Here is a 14,361-nt window from a genome sequence, read left to right on the forward strand (position 1 = left end):
TTGAACCGTTGTAAAACGAGGGCCACCTGTATAGTGAAAATACTGTCATGATTCAGATAGGGCATGCAATTTTAAACAACTTTCCAATTTACTTTTATCATACCCCCCCCCCCCCCCCCCCCTTGGTATTCATTGTTGAAAGATAAAGGGACATAAAAAAAATATATATATATATTTCATGATTTAGGTAGAACATACAGTTTTAAACAACTTTCTATTTTACTTCTATGATCAAATTTGCTTCATTCTCTTGGCATCATTTGTTGAGGGAGCAGCAATGCACTTCTGGTTTCTTACTGAACACATGGGTAAGCCGGTGACAATCGGTATATATATTCAGCCACCAATCAGCAGCTAGAACCTAGGTTATTTGCTGCTTTTGAGCTTATCTAGATTAAATTTTCAGCAAAGGATAACAGGAGAAGAAAGAAAAATAAATGTGTATTAATATAACTGTGTTTGTTATGCAAAAAAAATAAAAATAAAGGGAGCATCTATCTTTTTAAACAATACATTTTTTGAGTAGAATGTCTTTATCTTGTGAAATCTATGTATAAGAGGTAGAGGAAATGTGAACAATGCAAACTGAAACATATACCAATTGTATACAATAAGCCACTCACTTCTGTGCATTTGTATTTATCAAACCTGAGCAGCAGAGAAAATTCTCAAAAGCTTGTGTTTTTTATGTAATGTTAGTCAAATAAAAAAAAAAAACAGTAAAAGTCAAAATTAAACTTTCATGAATCAGATTGAACATGCAGTGTTTAAAAATAAATAAATAACTATGCATTTTACTTCTATTATGTAATTTGCTTTATTGAAAAGCATACCTAAGTAGGCTTAGTAGCAGCAATGCAGCAATGTGAGCTAGCTGGTAATTGGTGGCTGCACATATATGCCTCTTGTCACTGGCTCACCCTGGGTAAAATTACATTTGCGGGCGACGCTGGTTTTTAAGCGGTTTTGGTATCACATATACAGCGTCGCATATAAATGCAGCACGCATATTTCACCTGTCGGCCGCAATTTTTACATATTCAGCGCAAGGACTTACGCGGTGAAAATGGAGATATTTTTCTCCATTTTCACCTCGCCAGTCACCACACATAGACAGGTGCAGCAAGACTTGCACTGAGTAAGTGAGCACAATAACTCCCTGAAAATAGTAACTAACACCTAAAGCATGCGCAATATCTCTCTACCTCCTCAAAAATAACTAACACCTAATGCATGCGCAATATCTATCTACCTGTCAACCGTCATCTCCCTACCGCAATAACTAATAACCTATATTAACCCCTAATCTGTCAACCCCCACATCGCAAAACATCTAATTGACCTAGTAACCCCTAAACCACCATCACCCCACAACTCAATATACCTTAATAAACTATGAACTCCTAATCCGCCATTCACCCTTATCGCAAATAACCTATTAAAACTATTAACCCCTAAACCGCCATCCCCCACCATTATAATAAACTTTTTTATTGTAACAAAATTATCCAAAATAAAAAAATTAAACCTAATCCCTATGAAAATAAAAAAGCTCCCCCAAAATAAAAACACCCCCTAATCTAATGCTAAACTACCAATAGCCCTTAAAAGGGCCTTTTGTAGGGCATTGTAGGCCAAGTTAAACAGCTCTTTTGCATTTTAAAAAAATTCTAAGTCCCTACCTAACAGTAAAACCCACCACTTACCAAACCCCCCAGAATAAATAAACCTAACACTAAAAAACCCAAACCACCTATTGCCCCTAAAGGGGCATTTGTATGGGCAAGAGTGCCCATTAAAACCCTAATCTTAAAAAAAAAAAAAAGCCTAAATCTAACTCCCAGATAGATAATCACGGTTCCTGAAGTCCGGCGCTGAAGTCTTCTTCCAAGCGGCGACCTCTTCTATCTTCTTCCAACTAGCCGATGCGGAGCGCAGAACTGAAGACCCGTGACCACGGAACTGAAGACCAGTGACGGCGGAACTGAAGACCGGTGTGACGGCGGAACTGAAGACCGGCAACCACAGAGCCATGGAGCATGGAGATCCTCTTCGTACGATCACCTCCGCACACTGAGGATTGAATTCAAGGTACGCGTTTAAATATAGGGTACCTTTAATTCCTATTGGCTGATTTGATTCTTCAAATTCAAATCAGCCAATAGGATGAGAGCTACTGAAATCCTATTGGCTGTTCAAATATCCTATTAGCTTTTTTTTATTTTACTTGTTTGCAACTTAGTATTTTTTAATTGGGTAGTTGGTAATTGGGGTTGATTTAGGGGGTGTTATGTTAGGGGGCTTAGTAATTTAATTGCGAGTTTTGCTTTTTTTTCAATGGGACTTCCATAGCGCCAATATTACAAGCTTTTTCTGGGAGGTCAAAAAGTGAGCGGTACAGCCTATCCCGCAAGATTCGTAACGCAATCTAAAGTCAGTAGTTATATGTTTTACGCTACAAAGCTGTAGCATAAAACTCATAACTACAGTGCGAAAAAGTACACTAACACCCATAAACTACCTATTAACCCCTAAATCGAGGCCCTCACTCATCGCAAACACTATAATAAAAATATTAACCCCTAATCTGCCGCTTCGGACATCGCTGCCACTATAATAAACATATTAACCCCTAAACCGCCGTATTCCCGCCTCGCAAACACTAGTTAAATATTAGTAACCCCTAATCTGCTGTCCCTAACATCGTCGCCACCTACCTACATTTATTAACCCCTAATCTGCTGCCCCCATTATACTAAATTTATTAACCCCTAAACCTAAGTATAACCCTAACCCTAACACCCCCTAACTTAAATATAATTAAAATAAATCTAATAAAAAATTCCTATCACTACCTAAATAATTCCTATTTAAAACTAAATACTTACCTGTAAAATAAACCCTAAGCAAGCTACAATATAATTAATAGTTACATTGTAGCTAGCTTAGGGTTCATTTTTATTTTACAGGCAAGTTTGTATTTATTTTAACTAGGTAGAATAGTTAGTAAATAGTTATTAACTATTTACTAACTACCTAGCTAAAATAAATACAAAATTTACCTGTAAAATAAAACCTAACCTGTCTTACACTAACATGTAACATTACACTACAATTAAATAAATTAAATTAATTAAATACAATTACCTAAATTACAAAAAAAAATAAACACTACAGGGAGTGCAGAATTATTAGGCAAATGAGTATTTTGACCACATCATCCTCTTTATGCATGTTGTCTTACTCCAAGCTGTATAGGCTCGAAAGTCTACTACCAATTAAGCATATTAGGTGATGTGCATCTCTGTAATGAGAAGGGGTGTGGTCTAATGACATCAACACCCTATATCAGGTGTGCATAATTATTAGGCAACTTCCTTTCCTTTGGCAAAATGGGTCAAAAGAAGGACTTGACAGGCTCAGAAAAGTCAAAAATAGTGAGATATCTTGCAGAGGGATGCAGCACTCTTAAAATTGCAAAGCTTCTGAAGCGTGATCATCGAACAATCAAGCGTTTCATTCAAAATAGTCAACAGGGTCGCAAGAAGTGTGTGGAAAAACCAAGGCGCAAAATAACTGCCCATGAACTGAGAAAAGTCAAGCGTGCAGCTGCCAAGATGCCACTTGCCACCAGTTTGGCCATATTTCAGAGCTGCAACATCACTGGAGTGCCCAAAAGCACAAGGTGTGCAATACTCAGAGACATGGCCAAGGTAAGAAAGGCTGAAAGACGACCACCACTGAACAAGACACACAAGCTGAAATGTCAAGACTGGGCCAAGAAATATCTCAAGACTGATTTTTCTAAGGTTTTATGGACTGATGAAATGAGAGTGAGTCTTGATGGGCCAGATGGATGGGCCCGTGGCTGGATTGGTAAAGGGCAGAGAGCTCCAGTCCGACTCAGACGCCAGCAAGGTGGAGGTGGAGTACTGGTTTGGGCTGGTATCATCAAAGATGAGCTTGTGGGGCCTTTTCGGGTTGAGGATGGAGTCAAGCTCAACTCCCAGTCCTACTGCCAGTTTCTGGAAGACACCTTCTTCAAGCAGTGGTACAGGAAGAAGTCTGCATTCTTCAAGAAAACATGATTTTCATGCAGGATAATGCTCCATCACACGCGTCCAAGTACTCCACAGCGTGGCTGGCAAGAAAGGGTATAAAAGAAGAAAATCTAATGACATGGCCTCCTTGTTCACCTGATCTGAACACCATTGAGAACCTGTGGTCCATCATCAAATGTGAGATTTACAAGGAGGGAAAACAGTACACCTCTCTGAACAGTGTCTGGGAGGCTGTGGTTGCTGCTGCACGCAATGTTGATGGTGAACATATCAAAACACTGACAGAATCCATGGATGGCAGGCTTTTGAGTGTCCTTGCAAAGAAAGGTGGCTATATTGGTCACTGATTTGTTTTTGTTTTGTTTTTGAATGTCAGAAATGTATATTTGTGAATGTTGAGATGTTATATTGGTTTCACTGGTAAAAATAAATAATTGAAATGGGTATATATTTGTTTTTTGTTAAGTTGCCTAATAATTATGCACAGTAATAGTCACCTGCACACACAGATATCCCCCTAAAATAGCTATAACTAAAAACAAACTAAAAACTACTTCCAAAACTATTCAGCTTTGATATTAATGAGTTTTTTGGGTTCATTGAGAACATGGTTGTTGTTCAATAATAAAATTAATCCTCAAAAATACAACTTGCCTAATAATTTTGCACTCCCTGTATATTACACAAAATAAAAAAAGACATTATCAGATATTTAAACTAATTACACCTAATCTAATAGCCCTATCAAAATAAAAAAGCCCCCCCCAATAAAAAAAAACCCTAGCCTAAACTAAACTACCAATAGCCCTTAATAGGGCCTTTTTGTGGGGCATTGCCCCAAAGAAATCAGCTCTTTTACCTGTAAAAAAAATCCAACAGTAAAACCCATCACCCACACAACCAACCCCCAAAATAAAATCCTAACTAAAAGAAACCTAAGCTCCCCATTGCCCTGAAAAGGGCATTTGGATTGGCATTGCCCTTAAAAGGGAATTTAGCTCTTTTTCAGCCAAAAAGCCCTAATCTAAAAATAAAACCCACCCAATAAACCCTTAAAAAAACCTAACACTAAGCCCCGAAGATCCACTTACAGTTTTGAAGACCGGACATCCATCCTCAACGAAGCCGGGAGAAGTCTTCATCCAAGCGGCAAGAAGTCCTCAACAAAGCCGGGAGAAGTCTTCATCCAAGCTGGCAGAAGTGGTCCTCCAGACGGGCAGAAGTCTTCATCCATATGGCATCTTCTATCTTCATCCATCCGTCGCGGAGCGGCTCCATCTTCAAGACATCCGGTGCGGACCATCCTCTTCTTTCCACGGCAAACGACGAATGAAGGTTCCTTTAAGTGACGTCATCCAAGATGGCGTCCCTTGAATTCCGATTGGCTGATAGATTGGCTGATAGAATTCTATCAGCCAATCGGAATTAAAGGTGAAAAAATTCCAATCAGCCAATAGAATGCAAGCTCAATCCTATTGGCTGATTGGATCAGCCAATAGGATTAAAGCTCAATCCTATTGGCTGATTGCATCAGCCAATAGGATTTTTTCACCTTTTGACGGTTTAGGGGTTAATAGTTTTATTAGAATTATTGCGTTGTGTGGGTTTAGCAGATTAGGGGTTAATAGATTTATAAGGTTTGTTGCGATGTGGGTTAATGACGGATTAGGGGTTAATAGTTTTAATAGGGACTTTGCGATGTGGGTTAATGGCAGATTAGGGGTTAATACTTTTATTAGGTAGTTTGCGATGTTGGGGTTGGTGGATTGAGGGGTTAATACTTTTATTATTAGTTGCGATGTGGGTTTGATGGCAGATATAGGGGTTTTCTGTGTCGGGTTTATTTTTGGCTTTGGTTAGACTTTTACGGAAGATTTAACTTTTTTTTTATTTTCTTAGCCACCGGCAGTTTCTAAAGTGCCATAAGTCACTGGCGATTCTAGATATGTGTATTTACGCACATTTTTGGACACTGCTAGTTTATCCAACTTAAGGCACTTTGTGAACTGCCAGCGGGCTTTGTGTAATACCCCAATGTGCAAGGTGAAATTACGGGCGGCGCGGTTTTAAGCATTTGTGCTGAAGCCTGCGACATATATGTAATCTTGCCCCTGATGTGTTCAGCTAGCTTCCTGGAGTACACTGCTGCTTCTTCAACAAAGGATTACAACAGAATGAAGCACATTTTCTAAAAGAAGTAAAATGGATAGTTGTTTAAAAGTGTATTCACGTTCTGAATCATTAAAGAAAACTATGAGTTTCATGTCCCGTTAATATAATACTCTGGTTGTTTTAGCATCTGAAACACTGGACTAACACTGCCATTCCAATTAAGTTTGTATAGAACTAAAAATATTTAAAGGATTAAACAGGGTTACAAAGTGTAAATCAGGGCTGGTAAAGTGCAGACAATGTTTTTAGACTATAGGTTGCTAGGTTTAACACCTCTAAACACAAATTAATTATATACATATTTATTTCATTTAAATTTATTCATCTATTTGAAGATATTTTAAACAGGGCTCAGACACAGTAGTTAGTGCATATAGAGCTGTGTTTGTGAATATTCCCCTGCAGCTCCTGCATCTATGCCAGGAACAATTTCATCAACACCTGTGCTTTCCCTTTGGCTCTGAGCACACACCTTCACATTCCTCAACCTGCAGGAACGAAGGCAGACTGGCGTGATAACAGCTTCTAGAAATAGAGAACACAGAGCCTCACATACAACCAGTAGAATAGTCAAGATAGGAAGCAATTTGTCAACAACAAAAATAAAAATATGTGTATATATATATATATATACACACATGCAGAGAGAAGCGCACTCACAGGAATGAACAACTAGCTCAATGTCCTTGATAGCCTGTCCTACAGGAATAGAACTTTCCTGTAGTATATCAGTCTGATCCCGCCTATTACGGTCAGTCAGGCCCAGACTGGCTATAGGGCATGCCGGGCAAATGCCTGGTGGGCTGCCGGTCCCTTAGCCCCCCCTTCTGAACGGATCATTTAGCCCCACCCCTGACTGGATCCCTTAGTCCCGCAAACTGGCTGGATCCCTTAGCCATGCCCACTGGCCGGATCCCTTACCCACACCCACCATCCGGTCTCTTAACCTCACCCAGCATTCATATACACACAGCAGCATAGAGCCCTGTCACACTCTCCAACCACCAGCCAATGAGGAGGGATGTTGCACGTAATACTCCTCCCATCCACCACACGAGGAGTTTACCTTCGGAAGGAACATGGATGGTAATGGTAAGTAAAAGTTTTTTTTGTTTCTTTTGTTTCTGAAGGCTAATATATAATCACTGGACTGTACTGGGGACTGGGGGGCATCATTTTACTGCAGGGGGCATCATTTTATTGAAGGGGCTGGGGCATCATTTTATTTCAGGGGGGCTGGGAGAATCATTTTATTGCAGGGGGGATGGGGTATAATTTTATTGCAGGTGGGCTGGGGCATCATATTATTGCAGGGGATATCATTTTATTGCAGGGGTCATCATTTTTTGATGGGGCTGGGGGCATCATTTTATTCCTATGGGCATCATTTTATAGCAGGGGGCTGGGGCATCATTTTATTGCAGGGGGGCAGGGGGTATCATTTTATTGCTGGGGGCATCATTTTATTGAAGGGGTTGGGGGCATCATTTTATTGCAGGGGGCTGGGGGCATCATTTTATTGCAAGGGGTGGGGGCATAATTTTATTGCATGGGGGATAGGGGCATTATTTTATTGCAGGGGGCTGGGGGCATTATTTTAATGCTGGGGGATTGGGTGCATCATTTTATTGCTGGGGTCATAATTTTATTGCAGGAGGACTGGGGGCAAAATTTTATTGCAGGAGGTGGGGGCATTAATTTATTGCAGGGGGGTCGTGCATTATTTTATTGCATGGGCTGTGGCATTATTTTATTGCTGGGGGCATCATTTTATTGCTGGAGTCATTATTTTATTGCAGGAGGGTTGGGGACATCATTTTATTGCTGGGGTCATCATTTATTGCAGGGGAGCTGGGGGCATCATTATATTGCAGGGGGGGATGGGGGAATGATTTATTGCTGGGGGGCTGGAGGTATCATTTATTACAGTGGTCTGGGGGCATCATTTATTGCTGGGACATAATTTATTACAGGGGGGCTGGAGGCAATAATTATTACAGGGGGGCTGGAGGCATAATGTATTACAGGGGGCTGGAGGCATATATTATTACAGGGGGCTGGGGGTATAATTTATTGAAGGGGGACTGGGGGCATGATTTATTACAGGGGGGCTGGGGGTATAATTTATTACAAGGGGGCTGGAGGCATAATGTATTACAGGGGGGCTGTGGGGGCATGTACATACTCCTCGCTTATACAGTGTAGCATGCACAGTGTATAGATTCTGATAACCATTATATAGTTTACATTAAAGTTCCATTTTAAACAGCCTTATTTTATTTATTATATGCTATGTGTTTCACTTGCTCTGTTGTTTTCATTATTAAATATTGGATTTCAAAGTGGCGCAGTTGCTGTTCCCGGGGCCTCTGGGTTGTACTAAACCACTGGACCAAAAGTTGCCAGTCCTCCATATGGTCATTTAAAATATTGGTGGGGGCTGCTCTGCCTTAAAATGCCCGGGCCTATTTTTGGTCCCAGTCCGGCCCTGCGGTCAGTCCAGTGCCGACATACCAGGGGAAACCAGATGTGGACTCCTTGCTCAGTGTGCTTAGAGGGATAAGGCTACACCTCACTGACGAAGCCCAAGAAGGCTGAAACGATCGTCTGGGGTTGCTTTGTTTCTTGTTCAGAGAAGAATTGCCTGATATTTTAAGGCTGCACTGACCGTAATAGGCGGGATCAGACTGATATACTACAGGAATGTTCTACTCTGTGAAAAGCATTACTGGGCTAAAAGAAGCTGCACCCAGGTGGTAAATCATCATAGAATAGGCTAACAATGTTATTTAGCTAGTTGTTCGTTCCTGTGAGTGTGCTTCTCTCTGTATGTATATATATATATAGATAGATAGATAGATAGATAGATAGATAGATATACAGCAAGCCAGCCAGCACTAACAGTTATAATTTCATCCACCCAGGGTGCTTCCATGGTATTGATAGTAGTAAAGAATAGGGATGCACTTGCCAGGATTTCCAAAGTTACCATTTAATGTAACGTTTCGGGGTGTTACCCCCTTCATCAGACAATACTAAAAATAACAATACACAACCTACTTACCACTGTGCCTTTTAAACTAACCTAAGTGATACAGTTCCAGGCCACTGTATATCCAATGTGTGTAACTACTTAATCCTATTAACTAAACGTGAACACCAAAAGATCAATAATACTGAAAGAACTACAGAGCAATATGTGTGCATAACAGTATTAAGAACAGGTTATGAGCAGTGAAAGACCCAAAGTTAGTGTGATATCAGTACTTGATAAGCCGTATGTGCCATATTAAAGTTATGGCCGTCAGAGGGTTGCCATAGCAACCATACATAACAACAAAGGCCCCCAAATCTGTGTAAGGCATATCACAGCCAATCATCAGTACAAGAAAATGGAGGAGCGCCCAACCCCCAGCCAATCAGACCAGCCACCCAACACACCATATAGCAAGGCAGATCAGATACACTGTACTTCGTAACAGCACAAATAGTGTTAAAACAGATACGGCATGTAATGAGAAAATAGCCGTATGGCTGACTCTCAACCGCAACCTCAAGTGCTATGTAAATAAAATACATATCAGCGTTCCCAGTGCAGCCAAATAATACCCGATGTAGAGGTGTGTCATTGAGAGCCAATCAGGGGACTAAGCTCCAAGGAATGTGGTGTATCCCCAGAGCATAATGTGGGGAAGCATTCAAACAAAGAGTCATAGTAAACAAGCTAATTTACACCAAGCATCTTAGACTAGGCATTAGTGACTGCTTATATTGCCCTGGAGAACCAAGCTGATCCGAGGGGGGGAAACGTCACCATTGGCCTAAGGGATGTACAAAAAGTGTACGAGAGTAGAAAAAATTATAGAAAACATTATAGAAAACAATGCCAGTCCAAATGGACATTTAAGCTGTTTGGGGTCAAGGTCCCCAGTCTGTGGGTCCACCTTGCTTCTCTTTGTAGAAGAATTTTCCCTCTGTCCCCACGTCTGGATAAAGCTGGTACGTGGTCAATGATAGTGTAATTCAAATCAATCACTGTATGTCCTTTTTGGACGAAGTGTCTTGACACCGGTTGATCCAATGTTCTCTTCTGTATGGCAATGCGTATTTATGACCTGTGGTTGGCCATTCATGTCCTTAAGTCATCAGTCGTTTTTCCAACATAAAATAGGCCACAAGTGCAGTGGAGTAGATAAACGATATATGTGGTTGTACACGTCAGGCGATATCTATGCTTATACTTCATCTTCTTAGTAGGGTGAGTGAAGTATGGTCCTGTCTGTGGGGCGCTGCATGTGGTACAGCCAAGGCATCTGAAGCAACCTGGTTTTGTTTTATCTAACCAGGAATTCTTAAGATAACATGGGTGGGGGTCCGTCTTTACCAGTATGTCCCTTAACGATGTGGCCCTATGAAAGCCCATGCGGGACGGTACCATATTTTTGAATGGCAATGCTGGATCACTCTTCACGATGTCCCAGTGCTTGTTGAAAGTGTCCCTGAGGCTTGATTTGTCGCTTGTGTACATTGTCACAAAAGTGAGTTGTTCCTGTGGTCCACAGGTTTTAGGGGTATCCATTTCCATCAACTGTTTATCAAGTATCTTAGAGGGGTACCCTCTGTAATGGAACCTTTTATACATATCCTCCATCTGCTGCTGTGTTTTCTCCTCATCCGAGTTGTTTCTTTGGACCCTTTTGAATTGTGATTAAGGCAGGGATCTCTTGAGCAACGGTGGGTGACCACTAACAAATGAGAGCAGAGAGCAGAGGAGAAAACACAGCAGCAGATGGAGGAAATGTATAAAAGGTTCCAGGACACAGGGTACCCCTCTAAGATACTCTGGGTAGTTAGTAAATAGTTAATAACTATTAACTAACTAGTTTCCCTAGTTAAACTAAATACAAACTTACCTGTGAAATAAAAATAAAACCTAAGCTAGCTACAATATAACTATTAGTTATTTTGTAACATAATAGCTAGCTTAGCTTTTATTTTATAGGTATTCAGTATTTAGTAAATAGGAATTATTTAGGTAATAATTGTAAGGTTTATTTAGCTTTATTTTAATTATATTTAAGTTAGGGAATGTTAGGGTTAGACTTAGGCTTAGGGTTACGTAAGGGTTAGGTTTAGGGGTTAATATATTTATGTAGTGATGTGGGAGGCCAGAGGTTTAGGGGTTAATAGTTTGTAGGGTAGACACTAAGCGCCTAATGCTAGAGGGACCCTTAGCTTTAATAAATTGACCCCTAGCGGTCAGAGAAGTGGATAATCAGAGAGAGAGTTATTAAAGCGCCAAAAAGACAAAGGCCGGGTCTAAGTTTAAGAGTAAAGGTCAATGCATGACCGAAACGCGTCGACTGGTAAGTGATACTCTGATAGGGATCTATTTTGAAAAACGTCTGCACTATTATTGTTCTTGTTTTTTGACAGAAAGGATCAATATGGCAGAATACTGAACTGACCGATTGGGTCATCACTTAAGAGTCCTATTTGCACTCCACACTTGGGAGAAATAACACTGGGAGAAAAACCACTGCATCTCATTTGGGACATACAAGTACATTTTTTCAATTCTGACATTCTCCATGGTTGTATGACTGTTCACATTTTTTAGGATATTTTTTCATTTTTTCATTTTTATTTTCCATTTTCGTTGTTTTTTAGAGTTTGCCATCATGTTATAACACTTGATTCACCTTTTATGTTGGATTAACACCACACAACTTTTCAAGATTGTTTATTGTGTAAAAAATTGTTAGTTTTACACTGTTCTTTTGTTAACGTTTGTTTCCACTATTCTTTCACCTTTATTTTGCCACACCTAATTTGGAGACTTAGTTTTCAGACCCAATCCATTCGACATTATTCCATTCATCTCTTGGCACTGTCAATTAATTTTAGACAGCGACCCCAGCCAAATTACATTACATTACCCCTCAGCAGACACATTGTTTGTACCTAATCATTCTTCTATTTGAATATAACACTTATCACACTGCTAGACAGTCCACAAGACTGATCAAGTCAAGTATTGTATATCTATTTGTATAATTTGGTTTTAACATATTGTAAAATCTTGGATCCATGATTATATTTTAATGTGTTCTAGATATTTTTATTTCTATTTTTATATCTGTTTTAAATAAATGATATATTACTCTTAAACTTAGACCCGGCCTTTGTCTTTTTGGCGCTTTAATAACTCTCTCTCTGTTTAGGGGTTAATAGTTTATTTAAGTATATTTCGTTGTGGGGGGCTTGTGGTTTAGTGGTTATAAGGTTTATTATAGCGGCGGTGTTGGCGGACGGCAGATTAGGGGTTAATAATATTTAAATAGTGTTTGTGATGCAGGAGGGTGGCGGTTTAGGGGTTAATAGGTTTATTATATTTTTTAAGTGGCGGCGAGGTCCGGAGCGGCAAATTAGGGGTTAATATTTTTATTTTAGTATTTGCAATGCAGGAGGGCCTCGATTTAGGGGGTAATAGGTAGTTTATGGGTGTTAGTGTACTTCGTGACAGTTTAGTTATGAATTTTATGGTACAGCTTTGTAGCATAATACTCATAACTACTGACTTTTGATGGCGGTACGGATCTTGTCATTTTAGGCTGTACCGCTCACTTTTTGGCCTCACAGCAAAACTTGTAATACCAGCGCTATGAAAGTCCCATTGAAAAAGGACTTTTTTAAAAGTGCAGTACTGATGTTGCGTGATGGCCAAAAAGGTGTGCGGTACACCTATTCTGACAAGACTTGTAATAGTGACGTTAGGGAAATAGTATTGTTATGAAGCCTAACGATGCTTTTTCACTCATAACGCAAAACTCGTAATCTAGCTGAATGTAAATAAATAAATAAATAAAAAAAATTAAACCTAATCCCTATGAAAATAAAAAAGTCCCCCCAAAAAATAAAAACACCCCCTAATCTAATACTAAACCACCAATAGCCCATAAAAGGGCTTTTTGTAGGGCATAGCCCTAAGTTAAACAGCTCTTTTGCATTAAAAAAAAGTCTCAGTCCCCCTAACAGTAAACCTCCCCCCCACTAAACCCCCCCAAAAAAACTAACACTAAAAAACCTAAGCTACCCATTGCCCCTAAAGGGGCATTTGTATGGGCGTTGCCCTTAAAAGGGCATTCAGCTCTTTTTCAGTGCCCAAAATCCCTATTCTGAAAAAAACCAAATCCCCCAAAAATAAAATCCTAACTCTAATCCCCAAATAGGTACTCACTGATTTGAACAGCCAACAGAATTTCAGTAGCTCTCATCCTATTGGCTGATTTGAATTTGAAGAATCAATCAGCCAATAGGAATGCAAGGTACCCCATATTTAAACACGTACCTTGAATTCAATCCTCAGTGTGCAGCGGTGATCATACGAAGATTATCAACACACTCGATGGCTCCGCGGTCGCTGGTCTTCTGTTCCGCGCTCATCCCATCTCCGCTCCGCGCCGGCTTCGTCCTGGATGAAGATGGAAAACGTCGCCGTGATGGAAGAAGATATCGCCGCTTGGAAGAAGACTTGGAAAAAAACTTTCTCTACTGGACTTCAGGAACGGTGAGTACCTATTTGGGGGTTAGAGTTAGGATTTTTTGGGGGGTTAGAATAGGGATTTTGAGCACTGAAAAAGAGCTGAATGCCCTTTTAAGGGCAGTAAAAGAGCTGAATGTCCTTTTAAGGGCAATACCCATACAAATGCCCCTTTAGGGGCAATAGGTAGCTTAGGTTTTCTAGTGTTAGTTTTTTTTTTATTTTGGGGGGTTTGGTGGGTGGGGGGATTTACTGTTAGGGAGGGACTTAGAATTTTTTTAATGCAAAAGAGATGTTTAACTTAAGGCAATGCCCTACAAAAAGTATTTTTAAGGGCTATTGGTAGTTTAGTATTAGATTAGGGGGTGTTTGTATTTTGAGGGCTTTTTTATTTTCAGAAGAATTAGGTTTAATTTTTTTTTATTTTTGATCATTTGGTTTATTATTTTCTGTAATGTTAGACTTTTTTATTTTTTGTAATTTTAGATTTATTTAAAAAAAATATTTTTAAAGTAATGTTAGGTTTTTATTTGTAACAGTATTTTTTTAATTTAGGTAATTGGGGTTAATTTAGGGGATGTTAGG

General features: G+C 39.7%; 1 protein-coding gene across 2 annotated transcripts in view; it reads left to right on the forward strand.

Moving 5' to 3' along the window:
* The first annotated feature begins 6,803 nt into the window (after nucleotides 1-6,803).
* EDN3 (endothelin 3) overlaps nucleotides 6,804-14,361 on the forward strand; it is a 275,790-nt gene continuing 268,232 nt past the window's right edge. For both annotated transcript variants that reach the window (XM_053705367.1, XM_053705397.1), the window contains exon 1: nucleotides 6,804-7,325. Coding sequence is in view for 1 of the 2 variants with exons in the window: in XM_053705397.1 (XP_053561372.1) it covers nucleotides 7,313-7,325 (13 nt within the window). In the remaining variant the exon portion in view is untranslated. The remainder of the gene's footprint in view (nucleotides 7,326-14,361) is intronic.

Source organism: Bombina bombina, chromosome 1 (genome assembly GCF_027579735.1).
Source record: "Bombina bombina isolate aBomBom1 chromosome 1, aBomBom1.pri, whole genome shotgun sequence".
Lineage (NCBI taxonomy): Eukaryota > Metazoa > Chordata > Amphibia > Anura > Bombinatoridae > Bombina > Bombina bombina.